Source organism: Gopherus flavomarginatus, chromosome 1, assembly GCF_025201925.1.
Source record: "Gopherus flavomarginatus isolate rGopFla2 chromosome 1, rGopFla2.mat.asm, whole genome shotgun sequence".
Taxonomy (NCBI): domain Eukaryota; kingdom Metazoa; phylum Chordata; order Testudines; family Testudinidae; genus Gopherus; species Gopherus flavomarginatus.
This window is the reverse complement of record NC_066617.1, coordinates 153,037,287-153,056,950: the sequence shown is the minus strand read 5'-3', so window position 1 is coordinate 153,056,950 and position 19,664 is coordinate 153,037,287. Positions and strand designations below refer to the sequence as shown.

The 19,664-nt window shown below is 45.3% G+C and overlaps 1 protein-coding gene across 6 annotated transcripts in view; it reads right to left on the bottom strand.

The window, feature by feature from the left end:
* The window catches only part of LOC127046499 (rap1 GTPase-activating protein 1-like), a 58,763-nt gene that overhangs the window by 8,895 nt on the left and 30,204 nt on the right, over positions 1-19,664 (bottom strand). For 5 of the 6 annotated variants that reach the window (XM_050943648.1, XM_050943630.1, XM_050943622.1 and 2 more), the window contains exons 14-20: positions 13,914-13,985; positions 13,632-13,718; positions 11,812-11,946; positions 9,263-9,412; positions 6,814-6,917; positions 4,841-4,957; positions 4,344-4,470 (exon numbers count right to left, since the gene is read on the bottom strand). In XM_050943648.1, the coding sequence (XP_050799605.1) occupies positions 4,344-4,470; positions 4,841-4,957; positions 6,814-6,917; positions 9,263-9,412; positions 11,812-11,946; positions 13,632-13,718; positions 13,914-13,985 (792 nt within the window). The remainder of the gene's footprint in view (positions 1-4,343; positions 4,471-4,840; positions 4,958-6,813; positions 6,918-9,262; positions 9,413-11,811; positions 11,947-13,631; positions 13,719-13,913; positions 13,986-19,664) is intronic. The other variant, XM_050943639.1, reaches the window with a different exon arrangement.

Sequence of the window (19,664 nt, the reverse complement as noted above, 5' to 3'; positions counted from 1 at the left end):
AACACACCATTACAAATCTTTTACCTTTTATTAACGATGCAGAAAAAAAGGAAAAATAGTCAAAGCATTTGCAATATAAAGTTTTACATAAGGCTTTTATTTTAATCACACCTCTTGTTCCCTTTGCCTTTAGCTGGAGGGAGTTTTTAGAAGGAAATCCCCCATCTGGCAATCTTAGATGGTATTAAAAAGGACAATAAGGGTCCTTTATGGGGAAAAAAGAAGTTAGCTGAGAGGAGCTGGAGCTGCCTCTGAAATCTGAGCCTGTTTTCTTGGAAACAAAACAACACGGACACAGACACACATAAAAGGGAACAGAAAAGATAGAAAATGCAGCTTCTATTTCTGGTGCTGACTCTCATTTGCAACCTTGCTGCTGGAGAAACACAGCACATGGTCTGATCACCCCCATCTGAGACCTGGCAAACTTGTATCAGCACTGGGCCATTTAAGACATTGTTTTTTGCTACCTTCCTGGTGGCAGGCCTACAGCAGTACTGCAAAAATTAATAAACAAATAAATAAAAATGCAGTCTTGGCCAGCCAAGCCAGACTGTTATTAAACAGAAGGAGAGAGAGGGAAAGAAAAGAAATAAGGTAGGGAAAGAAAAGGATGTTGCCAGGTGGCAGGAGAGAGGGAGACAAAGTCTCCCATCCCACGTGGTGGTTGGCATTTAGCTGATGGAGGTAGCAGGGTCATCTGGGTCTCTCTCTCTGGCGAAGTCTCATCAGGACAACTCTCAGGATCTGGATGACAAAGGCCCAGCAGTGTTATGGTGATTCCCAGGGTCCCAAGAGACAGTGGCAGTGGCACCCATGTTGGTGAAGCTTGCTTCTTCTTGTCCTCTGGTCTTTCATTCAGCCACCATCTTCTAACTTTCCCCAAAAAGCCTTTTGGAGGACCCCAAGAGGGATTGATAAGTGGAATTGCTCATCCCCTCATTAAACGTTCTCCAAATACATTAGAAGCAAGAGGAAGACCAAGGACAGGGTAGGCTGATTACTCAGTGAGGGGGGAAAGACAATAACAGAAAATGTGGAACTGCCAGAAGTGCTAAATGCCTTTTTTTGTTTCAGTTTTCACCAAAAAGGTTAGTAGTGATCAGATGTCTAACACAATGAATGCCAGTGAAAATGAGATAGGATCTGCAGCTAGCCTCTGAGTCCCTAGCTTCTGTCTGCCAGAAACTAGGAGTGGGTAATAGGGGATGAATCTCTCAGTGACTTCCTGTTTTGTTCACTCCCTCTGAATCCCACCTGGCATTGGCCACGGGTGGAAGACAGGATACTGGGCAAGATGGACTATTGATCTGACCCGGTATGGCTTTTTTATGTTCTTAGGTAAAATAGGGAAAGAACAAGTTAAAAATTATGTAGACAAGTTAGATGTCTTCAAGTTGACAGGGCCTGATGAAATACAACCTCAAGGAGCTGACTGAGGAGATATCTGAGCCATTAGCAATTATCTTTGAAAACTCATAGATTGGAGAGATTCCAAAGGACTGGAAGAAGGCAAATATAGTGCCATTCTATAAAAAGGGGAATAAGGACAACCCAGGGAATTACAGAGCAGTCAGCTTAACTTTAGTACTGGGAAAGACAATGGAGCAAATAATTAACCAATCAGTTGCAAACACTTAGAATATAAGAAGGTGATAAGTAACAGTCAACACTGATTTGTCACAAACAAATCATGTCAGACCTACTGAACAGCTTTCTTTGACAGAGTAACAAGTCTTGGTGAATGGGAGGAAGTGGCAGATCTGGTATATCTTGACTTTAATAAGGCATTTAATACTATCTCACATGACCTTCTCACAAACAAACTAGGGAAATACAACCTAGGTGGAGCTACTATAAGGTGGGTGCATAACTGGTTGGAAAACATTCCTAGAAAGTAGTTATCAGTGGTTCACAATCAAGCTGTAATGGCATATTGAGTGGGGTCCTGCAGGGCTCAGTCCTGGCCTGTTCAATATCTTCAATTATTTAAATAATGGCATTTATAAACTTTGCAGGTGATACCAAGCTGGGAGGGGTTGCAAGTGCTTTGGAGGATAGAATTCAAATTCAAAATGATCTGGACAAACTGGAGAAATGGTCTGAAGTAAACAGGATGAAATTCAATAAGGACAAATACAAAGTGCTCCACTTAGGAAGGAACAATCATTGCACACAAAATGGGAAATGATTGTCTAGGAAGGAGTACTGCAGAAAGGGATCTGGGGGTTATAGTGGATCACAAGCTAAATATGAGTCAGGAATGTAACATTGTTGCAAAAAAAGCAAACATCATTCTGGGAGGTATCAGCAGGAGTGTTGTAAGCAAGACATGAGAAGTAATTCTTTCGCTCCACTCCGCGCTGATAAGGCCTCAGCTGGATTATTGTGTCCAGTTCTGGGAGCCACATTTCAGGAAAGATGCGGACAAATTGGAGAAAGTCCAGAGGAGAGCAACAAAAATTATTAAAGGTCTAGAAAACATGACCTATGAGGGACGATTGAAAAAAATTGAGTTTGTTTAGTCTGAAGAAGACTGAAGGAGAAACAGTTTTCAAGTACATAAAAGGTTGTTAAAAGGAGATGCGTGAAAAAATTGTTCTTAACCTCTGAGGATAGGACAAGAAGCAATGGGCTTAAATTGCAGAAAGGGAGGTTTAAGTTGGACATTAGGAAAAACTTCCTAACTGTCAGGGTAGTTAAGCACTGGAATAAATTGCCTGGGGAAGTTGTGGAATCTCCGTCTGTGACGCTCTGTACCTTGGGGGAACACCCTGCACCCCCATGTTCATCCTTATAATAGATTGTGTGGTATCCAATGCCAAGTTTGTCATGTTGGGTGTCTTCGGAAGGCTCATGATGCACTGAGCATTATTGTTATTTCATGTATATAGTTATGAGGCTGAAAATGTGACCTCATGGCTTAAAACAAGCCCAGGCAAAACTCTCCAGGAGCAGAGGGGCAGTTCACAGCTCATCAGGGCATGTATGGGACAAACCGAGCTCAGCCTCACAGGAACAGAGACACTGGCCTAGGCAGCAACAATGAATCTGTCGGACTCCTGAGTGAGTCACCTCCCTTCCCTTGGTCAGTTTGGGATTACAATGAGGATTACCTGAGTCTGAAGTGGGGCGGGGGGGAGGCGGCAAAGCCAAGAGGGAAGAAAGGATATGATAAAAGGGAGAGACATTTGCCTCGCTCTCTCTCTCTTCCACCTCCATCTACAGATGCTATCACCAAGCGACTGAAGCGCTGATCAAAGGGGAGAGCCTGGCTGAACGGCAACCAGCCAGCCTGTGGTGAGAAGCATCTAAGTTTGTAAGGACACTGAAAGTGTTAAACTCAGCTTAGAATGTGTTTTGCTTTTATTTCATTTGACCAAATCTGACTTTTGCTTTGACTTATAATCACTTAAAATCTATCTTTTGTAGTTAATAAATATGTTTGTTTATTTTACCTGAACCAGTGCATTTGGTTTGAAGCATGTCAGAGACTCCCCTTGGGATAACAAGCCTGGTACATATCAATTTCTTTGTTAAATTGACAAATTCATATAAGCTTACAGCATCCAGAGGGCATAACTGGACACTGCAAGACGGAGGTTCCTAGGGCTGTGTCTGGGGCCGGAGATATTGGCTAGTGTCATTCGGTTGCACAATCCAAGCAGCAGCTGGCCAAAAGTGCTCGCTCACATAGCTGGGAGCAGCTTACATGCTAGAGGCTGTGCGTGAACAGCCCGGGAGTGGGGGTTTTCACAGCAGAACAGGGTAAGGCTGGCTCCCAGAGTCCAGATAACACCAGGGGAATGTAACGCTGTCACTGGAGGTTTTTCAGAACACATTAGACAAACATCTGTCAGGAATGGTCTAGTTATTACTCAGTCCTGACTTGAGTGCAGGGGAATGGGCTAGATGACCTACTGAGGTCCCTTCCATTTCTATACTTCTGTACTTCTATTCTATGATTATTTTGCCCACAAATTAGGCCTATTTTCTGATACACTAATTTGGTCCATTGACTTCCAGTCCCACATTTCTTTTTCCAGGCATGACTTAACATAGTCCTTGAGTTATATCACTAGGTCTTTTCGTTCAGACTAATTCACTGTTTGTGTACCTTTTCCAGCTTTTCCTATCAGCATTCATTGTTATAGATTACTGTAATACTTTACAAACTTTTATCCACTTGCCCACAGTTAGGCTCACAACCGGGGTAGACCTACTAGGCCTCAATTATCATTACAGAACTTAGCTGGTGTTAGGGGTAAACAGGAGAAGGGGGGACCCAGAGTGTGAGGGGGAGGGAATCTCTGTATTTTAGGGCTCATAAATCCTACACTCACCATCTCATTCTCCTCTTCCTCAGATGTTTCATTTTCCCTCACTCCACTACAGCAGCTGCTCACGTTGGATGAGGAGCGTGAGAGTGGCTGCATCACACAATATCCCAAGGTTTGACTGGAGAGAGTTCTGAAATCCAAGTCCAAAGTTATCACCATCATTGTGATACGCAGATCTCATTTTGCACCATTCACCCAAGACCCTTCCAGTGCTTTGCAGACAGTAACAAAGCCTTACAAGTCCCTGTGGGGCAGCTTTATTGTAATCATCCATATTGATGGGGGGATCATCCAGAGAGGGGAAGTCAGTCATCCATGGTCAGTGTCAGAGCCAGGAACAGAACCTGGCAGACCCGGCTCCCGATCCCTGGCTCTAATCACTAGCCACCACATTCAAGGTATCTATGTAAGGGGATAAAAAGTGAGACACCTGCCATGCTGAAGCCTTCCCCAGGGACACCAAGAGTTTCTCCTAAACAGAAAGACCATTTTCAACTCACTTGTTCTTCCTGTTTGGGAACTCTGGGGAACTGGGACTGGAGGAGCCATCAGACTTCAGGTCAAAAAGGGGTCCTGGACTCTCCAGCACCTTCTGGATTCTGTCAGCAACATCCCTACTGGTGTGAAAGGAAAACCAGCTACATGAGACATGTTACCACTGTGTTACTTAATGCTTCCTACAAGGGGAAATACAGAGAGGGATTTCTATGGGGGACACAGGTACAAGGTGCAGGTTGGGGCAGTTTGGAACACAGCAATCTTCTTAAGTGGTCTACAAAGAAGAACGTATCAGGACTGGGCCTTTTTATGCTTCTTTATGATAAAAATAAAAGACCTGAAAGGGTTTAAGTTTTCAAAATTTCTTCTCAACTTGCTCCCCACACCCCCATCCCACTAGAAATTCAGATTTTATCTAACCTGGAAGACTCTACAATTGACTGGAGATTTAGTATATTTATCGTGTCAAACATACCATGAAGGTGACATTTGACTAACTGAGAGCAGCAATGTTTTTTCTTTCAGACTGTATCAAACCTGTTTTTGCTGACACCTATTTAACTAATATATTTGTGAGGAAATCTCTTTGTGTGAATTGTTCTGCAGTGCAGCCCCTTCAATTAGGAGCTGAAAAAACTCCCAGACTTCATCTCAAGTCATCTGATGAGTCAACCAGCAAATGCAGTGAAGAGCAAGCTTAGCATTCCTGATATATCTAAGATGAAAACAAGCAGAAGAAAATCTAAAGAAACCCAACACCTTCTTTTTGTATTATAAGGAAGCAAAGAAGGGCACAGACCCATTTTTCCACCTTTGCAGGAAATCTTTAAACATCCTTGAAGAGGATAGGGAGGTGAGTAACATATAAAGGGCTGGTCTGAGGAATGTATTTATACGAGATGTACAATTGTTGTTAAAGGTAAGCCACAAAAAGTGCAAGTGTCGCGACAGTTTTTTATTTTAGATACATTGTTAATGGAAACTTGCCTCCATATAATTTATTGTTCTAAAAAAATACATCATTTTAAATAAAAATAAGTCTGTCAGTGTCTCTCTTAAGGAAGGGCAAGAGAAAGAGACATGCGGAGAGACTTCACAGGCACAGATTTTACCCATGGTGTTGGTCACAGCTGTATACATTCTGGGAGGGCATTTCTCTTCTCCTCTACACTGAGCTCTTTGACAGATTCCTGGATTTCATGAAGGGAAGGTTTAATGTGGCGTATAGAGCAGTTCAAAGGACTGGACTTTGGATCTGGCATACACTGAACCCCTGATGTACAGCACCCCTTTAGGGGCCCATTAAGAGCTTAACAAAATAACCTCTACTGCTCAGTGTGCAATTTTCAAATGCTCATAACTCAGCTACATCAAGTCCTGGAAGAAGGCTGTGCTCTCCTCCTCAGTGAAGGCTATTTCTGTGATAGTCTGCAAATCTCAAAATTCAGCCATTTTGATTATAGCATGTTTAGAAAAGTTGCACAATTATTTATTTTAAAAGTCACAAGATTTAGTTACTATTTTTAAAAAATGGAAAAAATTTATTTTTCTCCACTCTCCTCTCACATGTGCACAGCAGAACTGTTCTTGTCACAACGGGGATGGAACACGACAGGCAGGAATCCTGGATCATCATCTACTCTGTTAGATGAAGGTCCTGTCACCTACATTCCTGTTCCCCTCTCTCTTCCCCTTCACTCTGGTCGTGCTTCCCTCCTGTTTCCCTTGTCTATCCCTCCCCTACTTCTTTCCTTTCCTACTTCCTGTCAGTTCCCCTGGGTCCCAGGTCTATTTTCTCCTGCAGTCTGATCCTATTCCTGTTCCTTTGATCCCACCTCTCCATCTCCCCTTTTCTTGCCTCCCCCAGCCTTCACCATCCTTCATCATCCCTTGGTCCCAGTTTCTTCCATCTCTCCTCTCTCTTCCACTGCCCCAGCACCCTTCATCCCACCCCACCCATTCCCACAGCTCTTACCTCTTCTCTTCCTGGATGTTCTCAATGCCAATGGCACTGCTGCGACGCCCGTGGAAGTGGCTGCCTCGGGTACGTGATGGGCTCCTCCCAGGCAGGGCAAAGGACTAGAGAGAAGGTGAGTAAGGAAGTTATAGGAAGGAGGGAGGGGAATGTGAGAGACAAAGCAGTGGAGTACTGGAGGAGGGAGAGAGGGAGTGTGCAACCTGGATCACCAGACCCTCTCCTTGCATCATCTCTGATACGTAATAGGGCTGCCCAGAGCCCCAAAAGAACCAGAATGTGAAGGAAGAACTCCTACAAACTGTCAGTGAGAAAGAGAGGGGAGGAAGTGAGAGTTCAACACAGGCAGCGATCTCCAGCTCCGCGCCACTAAAAGTCCCACGGCACAGTGGGGCGCGCAGGCAGGCTGCCTGCATGCTGTGGCCCCACACCACTCCCATAAGCGGCCGGCTGCTAGCACATCTCTGCAGTCCCTGGCAGGGGTAAGGAGGCAGATCCGCGTGCTGCCACCGCCCCCAGCACCGTCCCCCTAAGGGGTTGGCGCTTGCAGGCACGGGCAGTGGATGGAGACACACTCTCCCCCTCCCCTCAGGGGCCGCAGACGTGCTAGCAGCCAGCCACTTCTGGAGGCAGTGTGGGACTACAGCATGCAGGCAGCCTGCTTCACCGCTGGGCCGGGAGCTGCCTGTGGTAAGGGCCTCCCAGCTGGAGCCTTCACCTCACACCCCTTCCTCCATCCCAACCCCCTGCCCCAGATCAGAATCCCTCTCCTGAACTCAAACTCCACTCCAGACCTCATACCCCTTCCTGCACCCCAATCCCCTGCCCCACCCCCCTCCTGCACCAAACTCCCTCCCAGGAAAAAGACTTGTATACAGGGGCCCCACAAAATCTAATAGCCTCGGGCCCAGAGGAGAGTTAATCCAGCCCTGAACACAGATGCTAGGAGAGACAGAGAGGAATTAAAACAGACAGGCAGAATGAGACGCAGAGAGACAGGAGACAGAGTGAGAGAAATGGAAAGAGAGACAGAGGCTCAGGCAGAGAGTTACAATGTCATAAAGAGAGACACCGAAAGAGTTTGGAAGAGAGGCATAAACTCAGATTGAAAGGAGACACAAAGGACTCGTCTACAATACGCAGCTTTTAGTGACAAGGCTGTGTCGACACAGCCTTGTCGGTAAAAGTCAGCATGTGTGAACGCTCTCTGTCGGTATTTTGTCAGCACTTTTGCTGACACAATACTTCCAGCCCAGTGAGCGGTGTTAGCTTTGTCGGCAGGAGAGCGCTCCTGCCGACAAAGCTGCATTCACACTGCCACTTGCGTCAGCAAAATTTTTGTCTTTCACAGGGGGCTTTTTAAAGTATCTATAAAAGAAAAAAGTTTTGTCGACAATGTCGCAGTGTAGACAAGCCCAAAGAAACCAACAGACATACAGACTCAGAGAGAGAGAGGAAGGGCTCAGCTCATCACTGCTCTATGGCTCCTTAGTGCAGACATAAGGATCTGTAAAGCTATAACATCTGTCCCCTGGGCAGCAATTCCCCAAAGAAAGGGACCTCCCTGGCTGACACAGAGCTGGTGATTTTGGCACTACACCAGCCCTGCTGGAGCCCCAGTGCAGAAGCCTTAGGCAGTCAGGTGTGAGTTAGCTAGTAACCATATTTTCAGAATCAGAAACCAGGCCACTTTTGTGGCAACATTTTCGAGGGTCATGAAATATTCATACAGAAGACATGAGTGCACTTTTTCTTATACAACTAGGTGTTACTTTTATCAGTGACACAAGCATATTTCGCAGAATGGAGCATTTCCCCCTGCAATGTAGTGCTCTGAATGAGTTTATCATGCAACACCAACCAAGTATCCTTAACAGTCACATCAAGTAAAAGAATGGTTTTGGCAGTGCCTGTGCTCATCTAACTTTTCTCTCACTCCAAATACTGTTCATCCCTCTGAGTGCTTGTTCCACTGAACTGTTGTTCAATGAACATTTGATTGTTGAAGTGAAACACTGAAACAGTTCCAGCATCCTGAAGTTCTCATCATATAAAAAACCGGGACTGTCTTGGTAAAATCAAGGTGTATGGTCTTTTTTCAGTTAGAGCAACATGCAGATCCACAGCTAGTCCAGGATAAGGGTGGCACAAGGGTGATGTCAAGCCACCTCTGCCCTTCCTCTCAAGCCCTGTGCCAACCTCAGATCCAGTGTGTAGATGAACGGAACCCAGAGACATAAGACAAAACAGAGACATAGACTCAGAACAAGAGAGCTGCACAAAGAAACACCCAGTCAGACACACAGAGACAGAAACGGAATGAAACAAGCAAAAAAGATTCACAGAGGGACACACTAATAGGGATAGAGGGACAAAATGTGTGGGTGGATCATGGAGGATCAGAGACATGCTTGGCCCCTTCCAATGGCACTCCCTCGCGGTACCTTACCGCAGCAATAGCCTTGGTGCCCTCAGCGACACTCTGGTTGAGAGCAAGGCTGGCAGTAGCCGGGCGGCTGGGTGGGGTTGCCGGCTGCTGCTGTTTCCTCATGGTTATCCCCATGGTATCCAGGCTCTGGCTGCGGCCTCTGATCACCCGCTGGACAGAAGGGAGAGAGAGAGACAGACGAAGAGACACAGACACACACACAGACACACATAAGGAAGAGCAGTATGAAGAGCATCACGGAGGGGAGCAGAGGTGGGGGGACAGAGACCAGTATCAGAAATATCCTCCCTTCCCACTAGAGCTCAGCAGCCCAAACATTACCCATGGGAAAGGCCTGTTTGGTCCCATCTTGTCTATTTGCCCCCGGGTCAGTGAAAGATTTTTCCCTCTGCTCTGAGTCTCCCCCATCCTCCTGCAGACGATAAACAGATTCCCCACCAACAGTACAACTTTCCAGAAAGCCAGCATTACATCACACAGTCATACCCAATGCAAGAAAAGGGACCAAATCCCCATGTAAGGCTGGAGGGCCCAGTCCCATGCAGGCCTATGCAATGACCATGAGAGAGAAGCTGCCTCACGGAAACCAGGGTACTTTGAAAAAGCCACTTCACAGGCCCCCTCCCTCTTCTCCAGCTCCTTAAAAGGCTGTCTGAACACAGCGATGTGCAACAGCTGCCAGAGGCCAGAAAAACAGATTTGGGGGTATATGCCGACAGGTGCTGGACAGAGTCTGACATTTTCTATTTATCCACCGAACAGATGCTGCAAGCTACTCACTCAAACACACCCTACCAATGGGACTCAGCCATGACCTGCACCAATCACCTCTATAGGTGAGTGGGGAGTTCGCCCATTTTGTCCCCAGCAATTCTGATGAGGACTGCCAACCAAGGGGGCTGACAGTGCCAAGTGAGTTGCTGGCACCTGTGGAGGGGGTGGGGGGCTGGCCCCAGGCCTATGTGGGGGACAGGGGGAGGGGGACTGGCCACTTCCTGTGGGAAGTGGAGTGACCTGGCCCCAGCCTCCTCTGCTCCTAAGCTTGGGGGCTGGGGGAACCGCCCCCTAGCACTCACCGGCAGTGCAGCTGGGAGCCAGGGGAGTGAAGCAGGCTGGGGCCAGGTTGCTCTACTTACCAGTTGGTGCAGGCCCAACAGCTTCTGCAGTCCTCAGGAGAGAGGAGGCGGCCCGGGGTGGGGCAGGAGTAGGAAGAGACAGGATTGGGGCAGGGAAGGGGCAGGGGCGGGGGCTCTGGGGAAGAGACGGAGCAGGGGCTGGAGCAGCACGCAGTTGCGCAGGGCACCAGGACCTATGCAGCCGAGTACTTTGCATACGGGTAAGGACGGCCCTGGCTGCAGGCAGTGGAGTGAGAACCAGCACACTCATTCCCTCCTGTTTGAGTAGGCCAGTGATACTCAGACAGGAGGCTCAGGAGCTGCAAGTTGTTCTTCAATGTGTCTCCTACAGCTCTTTGCAGCACATGATATTAAAATACCATGATTCAATTATTTATTAACCAAGCTAAGTTATTAATCAATCAGGATGCTTTTATTGTAGAATACTTGGTCAGTCATTTTGCTGTGAGAATAGTATATATAAAGAGAGAGAGAGAGAGAGAAAGTAAATGAAACAATGAAGTCATAATACTTTGGCTTTTTTGGGGAACGCTGATCACTAATTTGGCTTCTGAACCATTGAGATCTGAGTATCACTGGCATATGTGTTTCCTCCCTCACATCACCCTGACCTTGTGCTCCTGGAGATTGGCCACTGATACCACCTCATCATACAAAAAAGAGCTTGTGCTTTTAGAGGGAAAAAGGTGTATCTCAGTATTCCAAAGTATCTAGATACTACAGCAACAGTTGTATTAGAAACAACTATCAGACGGGACCTTCCCAGCTGCTGCTGCTGTCCTGGAGCTAGGCTAGAGCCAGTGTGCTGCTGGGGGACAAAAGGCTCTGACCCCTAAGCCCATCATACTTCCTTCTGCAAGCTCCTGATCTCTTTTCTATACATCAGGGGAATTGGGTCCTCCCTGCCACTAGATGCTAGCCAGGGCCAAGGCTAGGGCCATTCATTTCATCCTACCCAGAGGCCTCACATTAGGAGCAGCATGGGATGCTGTACTGTGCCAAGCTGCATCTCCCCTGAGTAGGGAGGGAGAAGCTGCATTTTTCTTTGTGAGGTACACCTCTACCCCGATATAATGCAACCCAATAAAACACGAATTTGGATATAATGTGGTAAAGCAGTGCTCGGGGGGGGGGGGGGGCAGGGTAGCGCAGAGTTGCATGCTCTGGTGGATCAAAGCAAGCTCAATATAATGTGGTTTCACCTATAATGCAGTAAGATATTTTGGCTCCCGAGGACAGCGTTATATTGAGGTAGAGGTGTATATAAAAATACATTACATTGTTGAGAAGGAGCCACATTTCCCCCTACTCCCTCCCATCCCAAGCACACGTGCTGAACTGGGACTGAGCTGGGTGGCGGCCGCTCTGAAAGAGGGGTTGGTTTAGAGGCTGCAGCAGTTCTTGATCTCTCACCTTGAAATTTTCAAAGAAGCCACCACCTCCATTCTCCATCTTGTCATCGTCCCCAGAGGCCAGGCCCATCATGCTGCGGCTACGGAGCTGCAGCTCCTCAAAAAGGCTCTCTAGAAGGGCACTGCGAGTCCGCTCCTAAACCAGGGCAGAGAGAGAGAGAGTGGGAGAAAAGGGACAGAATAGAATAACAGAAAAAAGAAAGGACGGAGCACTGAGAGAGGGGGAGAGAGAATGAACTCTCCTGTGTTTCAGATATAATCGACACATCCCACTTTCTCTAGCGTTAAGAGGAATATGATTTCTTCCAAATGTGGACCCTTCTCTAACTTCCTTATTCTCCCCCCACTCTGAAGGCAGACATACTGCCTTGAGCTATTTTTGGTGCCATTTTTCTTCATTTCTTCTGTTTTCCATTTCCCTCACCCCGTCTTAGAAGAGCCTAGGAAATGAAATCAGGGTGGCGAAAACCTGATTATTTAAAATAAATAAATAAGTTTCTCCATTTAAATCAGATTTTCTCTCTTTAAATTAAATACGTTTTTGTTCTTAAAAATAAACCTATATGAAATTATGACAACCTATGTTAAAGGCCTAAACTTGCTACACTCTATTAAAATAACTGCAACTGAATTTACAAAATATAATCTCAATAAGTACGTTTGCTGGCAAAGTTTTACAGAATGTCACACTGCTGAACTGGTGGAAGACGCTCAGTAAGCACCTGGAAGCAGAGTTTGTTGAAGTGCTAGCTACTGAGAGTCTTCTGCAGGCACAACACGAATATTTTCTTCATTTCAGTTTATTCAACTAGTTCTGTTCAGTGACTAGTTCATTCAAAGTTAAAAAATAGACCGGGAGTTTAAAAAGCAGGAAAGTTTGTCTCCCTCTTCCAATCTATGAATAAAAACTAGGTGTGAAGATGAGGCCTACTAGTTCTAAAGCCTTGAAGGACATGTTGCCAGAAAAAAATAGTACAGGTCACTCACTGCAGAGGATATGTACTTTGTTTACTAAATCAGTTAATTTTAAATGCAAACATGTTCTGATAAACTTACATTTTTAATTTATTAAGTAGTTTAAACTATATTCCAATTTCCATCCAAATACAGCTTGACACAAATCAGAGAAAAAAAATCTAGTAAATGAAGAAATGTATAATTCACATCTTCTACCTTAATAAACAAATGTAAAAATTAAGAATTTGAATAAATGCATGTTAAGCAATATAATTGCTTAAATAAATATGTACAGATATAGTGAATCCTCCTGGCTAGCAAAAAAAAGTATCAAATTTAGTGTAAAAATTATATATGGTTGCAAATTAATATGCTTTTATGGTTATCAACCAGTACAAATAAACCTTTCTTCAGGAAAATAACTAAAAAGTATAAATGGAAAACAAGATTAAAATTGATTACAGTATTTAAATCAAGATTTTGTACTTGCTGATTTAAAACAATCTACCCTGAATCAAATGCAAAAATCTAAGTTAATGCAACATTAAGATTGGGTGGCTTTCACTGTACAAAGTCAGGTAATGTAACCACTAGAGTTCTAGTAGCAGCAACTTTGCACATATGCCAGATATAGTGTTCTTGTTTTGGAGGGGTTAAATGTGTACTTTAATATAGATATATATAATAAAACATACAAGAAACACCACGAGGCTGAGTTAACATTTAATTTACTTTATTTTATTTTTAAAGGACTTTAATTTCCTAAGAGTTTCTATATCTTTCATTAATTGTACAGCCTTAAAAAACTAACAGTTTTTTGCATTTATTAAATATTAATGTGAACACTCAAGTACACAGACCCACCTCTAGTTTGGCAAACTTTTCAGCCCGGTAGCAGCTGTACTCAGCATTGATTAGCTTAGCCAAGAGGAATTCACGAAACTCTGGACCCTGTGGGAAAAAAAGGAAGTATAGACTGGAAATGGCAACCTAGGAAAGGCTCTGGATATACATTTCCTTAACCCCCCAGGGTTATCCAGCCCCATCCTGAAGCCAGATTGGAAACAGCAACCTAGAGGTGATGGAGTGTGTAAATCACACAACTAATCCCTGCATCGCTTGCTTACAGGACTCAGAGACACAAACCTTTTTAAATATGGCTGGATTTGGGAGTGGGGGTCCAAAGAAGGGGACGTCATCTCGAGCTGTTACTGAAACCTGAAACAATACAGAAGAAACCACTTCAACATCATAACAAGAACCAGAATGTCACATCCTCTCACAGCGATGAGCTTGTACAGGAACTCCTCACTTAACGTTATAGTTATGTTCCTGAAAAATGCGACTTTAAGTGAAATGATGTTAAGCGAATCCAATTTCCCCATACGAATTAATATATATGAGGGGGTTAGGTTCCAGGGAAATTTTTTTCACCAGACAAAAGACTACACACACACACACACACACACACACACACACACACACACACACACACACACACACACACACACACACACAGTATATGTTTTAAACAAACAATTTAATACTGGTACACAGTGATCATGATTGTGAAGCTTGGTTGAGGTGGAGGAGTCAGCGGGTGGGATATTTCCCAGGGAATGCCTTACTGCTAAACGATGAACTAACATTTGGCTGAGCCCTCAAGAGTTAACTCTCACAACACTCTACAAGGCAGAAGGAAAGGAAGGAGGGCAGACAGAGACGCACATCCTGTGTGTAAGAGAAAGAATGTGCATTTCCCCTTTAAGTATCTGACTCTAGGCTTAAGTACACTGCCTTGTTAATTAAATCAGCTTGCTGAGACCTGAGACCCACAGCTACTGCCTAGAAGCTCCCTCCCTCCATCATGTGTCCCTCCTGCTCTATGGAAGATAGGGTAAGCAGGGTGCAGGAGCAGGGGGAGACACCCTGACATTAGTCCCCATCTTTCCCCCTCCCCTGCCCCGTACAGCAAGCAGGAGTCTCAGGGAGCAGCTCCAAGGCAGAGGGCAGAAGCAGCACATGGCAGTGGCGAGAGGGACAGCTGCTGCACAGGGAACTTAGGGGAGTGAGGAGTTGATGGGGGGCTGCTGGTCCACCCTGGTTCCAACCACCCACCACCTAGCTGCAACGGGCTGCTCTCCCTGCAAGCAGTGGACAAAACAGGTGGCTGCCAAATGACTTAGAAGGGAGCATTTCACAACTTTAAACGAGCATGTTCCCTAATTGATCAGCAATTTAACATCGAAACAACGTTAACCAGGACGACTTTAAGTGTGGAGTTCCTGTATAAGAGCGGAAACAGAACTCATGGACCCTGAAAACATCCGGTAATGTGAATCAGTCCCATAATACAAAACTAAGGGGCACCTGATTTAATTATGGGTAAATCCATTTCAAATAAAGGCAATACTTCTCCACAGCATGTAATCTGTACTGCAGTCAGCAGACGGTTCTATGCCAGCTAAGTCCCAAGTGTATATCTAAAAAATATATTATTATTCCACAGAAGAACATCAATTTTATGAATCCAGTCTTCTGAACAACCATTTATCCAAATCATTTTTCCTGATAGAGGGAAAATAATATTATGTAACAAAAGTGAAGTCGATGAAGAACAAGTCAACATCCTTTCACATCCTGATGCCGTCAATGCAATGGAAATCACTTTACTGTGGTTTGTAGGACAAAAAAAAAATGATCAGTGCACCAGACTGAAATTTATGCACTGTATTTGCTGCAGTACTGAGATATTCAATGTAATGAACTCAATCCCCAATTAGTTTCCAACATAGTTCTACTGTAATATTTACCCAGTTTATATAGTATTTTTCTTACATACATACACACACACACACACACATATATGGCCTTCATTACATTAGCTGAGTACCTTACAATCATTAAATTAATGTATCCTTGAAATATAGGGCAGCATTATTCTTATTCCCATTGTACAGATGGAGAACTGAAGGAGACGCATTCAGCAGCAACTCACCCAAGATCACAAAGGAAATCTGTGGCAGAGCCAGGGATTACACACAGACATAGCAGGGTGTCCGTCTCTTTAAGGATTATAAGGACTTGTGGTCAATCAACACCTATTCTTTTTCATGTCCCTTAACTCCAGGGACTTTTTAGAGTAAATGAAGACCTAGAGAAGGCAAAGTTGGTGCTGGGAAAGAGGAGGATGGTCCCAGGAGAACAGTTAAGGCCTGGGGAAAATCCAGGCTATTGTTTCTTTAAAAACCTGGGACTAGCAGGACAGGTCTCTCCCAGCTAATATGGACAAGATCTGGGAAGAAGACTGTATATACTGTCTCTTCCCTCAGAACAAGGGAAAAATGAGCAGGGGGAGGTCTGACTGGGAAAAAAGGTCAGCTGGAGGTGAAGCGGGCTAAGGCTCTATATTCGGTTTAAAGCTGGGAGCTGGAGAGGATAAAATTTGGACTCTGGGGACTATATTTTGATTGGAACAGTTTATGAGAATAAACCAGGGTATTACTGGAAAAGAAAAGCTTGCATGGAGTTTTAAGGAGTCCAAGAGGGGAAATGGAGCCAGACCCCCATAGCCATGCGTGGCCAGAAGGGGGCACTAGAGGATAGGCACACCCTTCAATGCCTGATTTCTCTTGTCCCAGGCTAGTTGCCTAAGCCATAAAACCATCTTCCACTAGAGACCTTACTAGTTAAAATCTTGCATTACATTGGGAGGTGGGATAGCTCAGTGGTTTGTGCATTAGCCTGCTAAACCAAGGGTTGTGAGCTCAATCCTTAAGGGGGCCATCTAGGGCAAAAATCTCTCTGGAGTTTGGCCCTGCTTTGAGCAGCACTGGACTAGATGACCTCCTGGAGTCCCTTCCAACCCTGATATTCTATGATTTCTTGACTCTGAGGAAAGATTAAAATAGTCAAAATTTACAAATATGATTGTCTAACATTAAGCACATAGTGTCAGTGTCCAAATGTGGACCTAAAATAGGGAAAGCATTGACAGAAAAAGCTGCCCATAGTGAAATCTATTATGCTGCAGAATAATCTCCCAGGAGAAGTGGTGAAAGGTCCAATGGAAATGTACTGTAGCCTATAGGGAATGATTCTGCAATGGCCTGGAGTATTTTTAGTTCTTTTCCATCTGTAACTCCAGTGATGGAAAGGATGGCCAGAACAATCCCACCAGAGACTGTGCAAGGAGGGTTCAACAGCAGGGATGGACTAAGGGACACGGCAGATGCCACCCCTGCTTTCATTTTGATAAGGGCCCACCATGAATTTCTGTGGCTCCTAAAATGAACTGGGGGAGCAAATGGGGAGTCTCATTCCACAGATGAGCAGCAGCGCTGTGAAGGCTGCCCTTGCCCCTGGCTGGTGGGAGATGAGCAAACAGGAGAAGTCAGCCTGTTCACCCACAGAGCCATGGTTGGCTAGATAGCCGAATCCTCTCCCTGATTCCTTCTGCCAACTCTCCTGGGATTCGTGGGACTGCTATCTGTGATAATCTAGTCTGACATTCTACATAACACAAGCCAAAGTGCTTCTCCATAATAATTCCTGTTTGGACTAGTGCAGGGTTCTCAAACATGTGGCCTGTGGGCTGGCATGCGGCCCGTGGAGTTATTTCCTGCGGCCCACCATAAGTGCCGGGGCTGGAACAACCACGGGGAAAAAGTAGTGGGTGCTCTGCACCCACCGGCAGCTAAGCTCCCCCCAGCCCCCTACTCCTCCCCCCACAGCGTATCGCATCCCTGCTCCTCCGCCTACCTCCCAGCGCTTCCTGCTGACAGAGATGTTTGGCAGCACTTAGGACTTTCCAGGAGCGATGAGGGAGGAGTGGGGACAAAGCGCATTCAGGGGAGAAGGCAGAGAAGAGGTGGGGCTGGGGCGGGGATTTGGGGAAGGGGTTGGAATAGGGGCAGGGAGGGGGTGGAGCTGGGGCAGGGACGTTGGGGAAGGGGTGGGAAGAGGCAGGGCGGGGAGGCCTCATGGAAGCAGTATACTGGGGGTTTTGCAGTCTGTTACCAACCAATTTTGAAGTTCTCAGCTATTTTACTTGACAATTGCTGTACACCTACAGAAAGGTGTGTATTTGTGCTGTGCCAAGAGTACTAGACCATTGTGATATCAGAGATAACTCAATCAATCAACACCCTTACTCAATAGCTAATTTGCATGCTAGTTTCATTGGTTGTATAAGGGAGACTTCACAGAGGGTGGATTATTTGGCCTGACTGGCACCCCCTTGTGCCTAGCTGCCACCTCACATATCAGCACAACCACCTACACAACAACACAACCAGCAAGTCCAAATACAGATAGCTCTTCACTCCAGTACACATCCCTTATTTGCCACCAACACAAATCAACCAAAATCTCCCAGCACAACACAACCCAGTCAGAAATCAACACAGCTTTCTATCACAACATACATTTGCTCACCCTCACTCATACTTACCTTAAACTTGAGTGGGTAAGTGGCAAGTCCTTTGCTAGTAAGAATATATTGGGCTACCGTGACAATGCAATAAAAGTCAATAGAAAAATCACTGTAAGATGCTATACAATTTAAGGGTGTCGTAAAAAGATAACACAGTCTCAAAGGGGCAGAGAAAAAGTGTGTGCAACCTTAATTTTGGCACGTGTGCTTAACTGTACAGTCTTTACATTCTCTTAGTGTAGTTTTTTTGTATGGAACGTGGTACAATTTGCAAGCAACACTGAGACTGGTTTCGTCTCAGCATATCAAACCTAATACTGGTGCTTTCGTTGATACAAAACGCTGCCAGCTAAGTGGCCGAAAATGAAATGACTGTCTTAATTAGCACTGACTTTTCACATTACAGTTTTTAAAAAGTTAATACATTGACTTTTAATAGCATACTATATTACTCTTCATTTTTTACTATACTTTTGTATTGGTGTATGAAAAGGTTTCAGTGATGCGGCCCTTGGGCCAATGTACTAGTCCTCATATGGCCTTGTGGTGATTGGAGTTTGAGATCCCTGGAGTAGTGCATATCTTGTTAAATCAATATTGGATTTTTTTTCAAAACTTGTCAGTGATGGAGAATCCACAACTCTGGTAAGTTCTTCCAATGGTTAATTACCATAATTGTTCAAAATTTGCATCTTATTTCCAATATGAATTTGTCTGGCTTTATCTTCTAGGCATTGGATCTCATTAGACCTTTCTCTGCTAGACTGAAGAACCCTCTAACTGAATTGCCGTTTGCCATGTAGGTACCTATAGAATGTGATCAAATCACCCCTTAACCTTTTCTCTGTTATACTAAATAGACTTGAGGAGCTCAATCCATCACTATAAAGCAGGTTTTCCAATCCTTTGACTATTCTCATGGCTCTTTTCTGAGCCCTCTCCAATTCATCAACAGCCTTTGTGAATTGTAGGCACCAGCACTAGACACAGTATTCCAGCAGTGGTCGCACCGATACCAAATATAAAAGATCGGAGAAGGAACTGTGTGGGCTGTACATGCCACGCCTGCTGCCTGAGCAGGCCAAGAGTATGAGCTCGACTGTGGGGCAGGAAGCAGCCTGAGAACATGGCTACTGTGAGCCTGCCTTGCATAACATCTGAGGCTCAGCCAGAGCCCAGAGTGGTGGCCCTGAATCCAGGGCTGGATTTACACCTTACACACCCCCAGGCACAGCATCTTCAGTGCCCCCATCCCACCTCCCTATGTGGCCCTGCCTGGAGCCTCCCTCCCACATGACCCCATGAGCCCCCAGCAGCCCTGTGTGGCCTGCTCTGCCTCCTAACCTGGCTCCAAGAGGGCTGCTGTGCCTGTCACTTTTCACTTGAAGAAAAAATGACACCCGCCTGCTAGGTGTTTGCTGCTGCCCACCAAACCAGGCAGCCTCAACCAGCTCAGGCTGTTT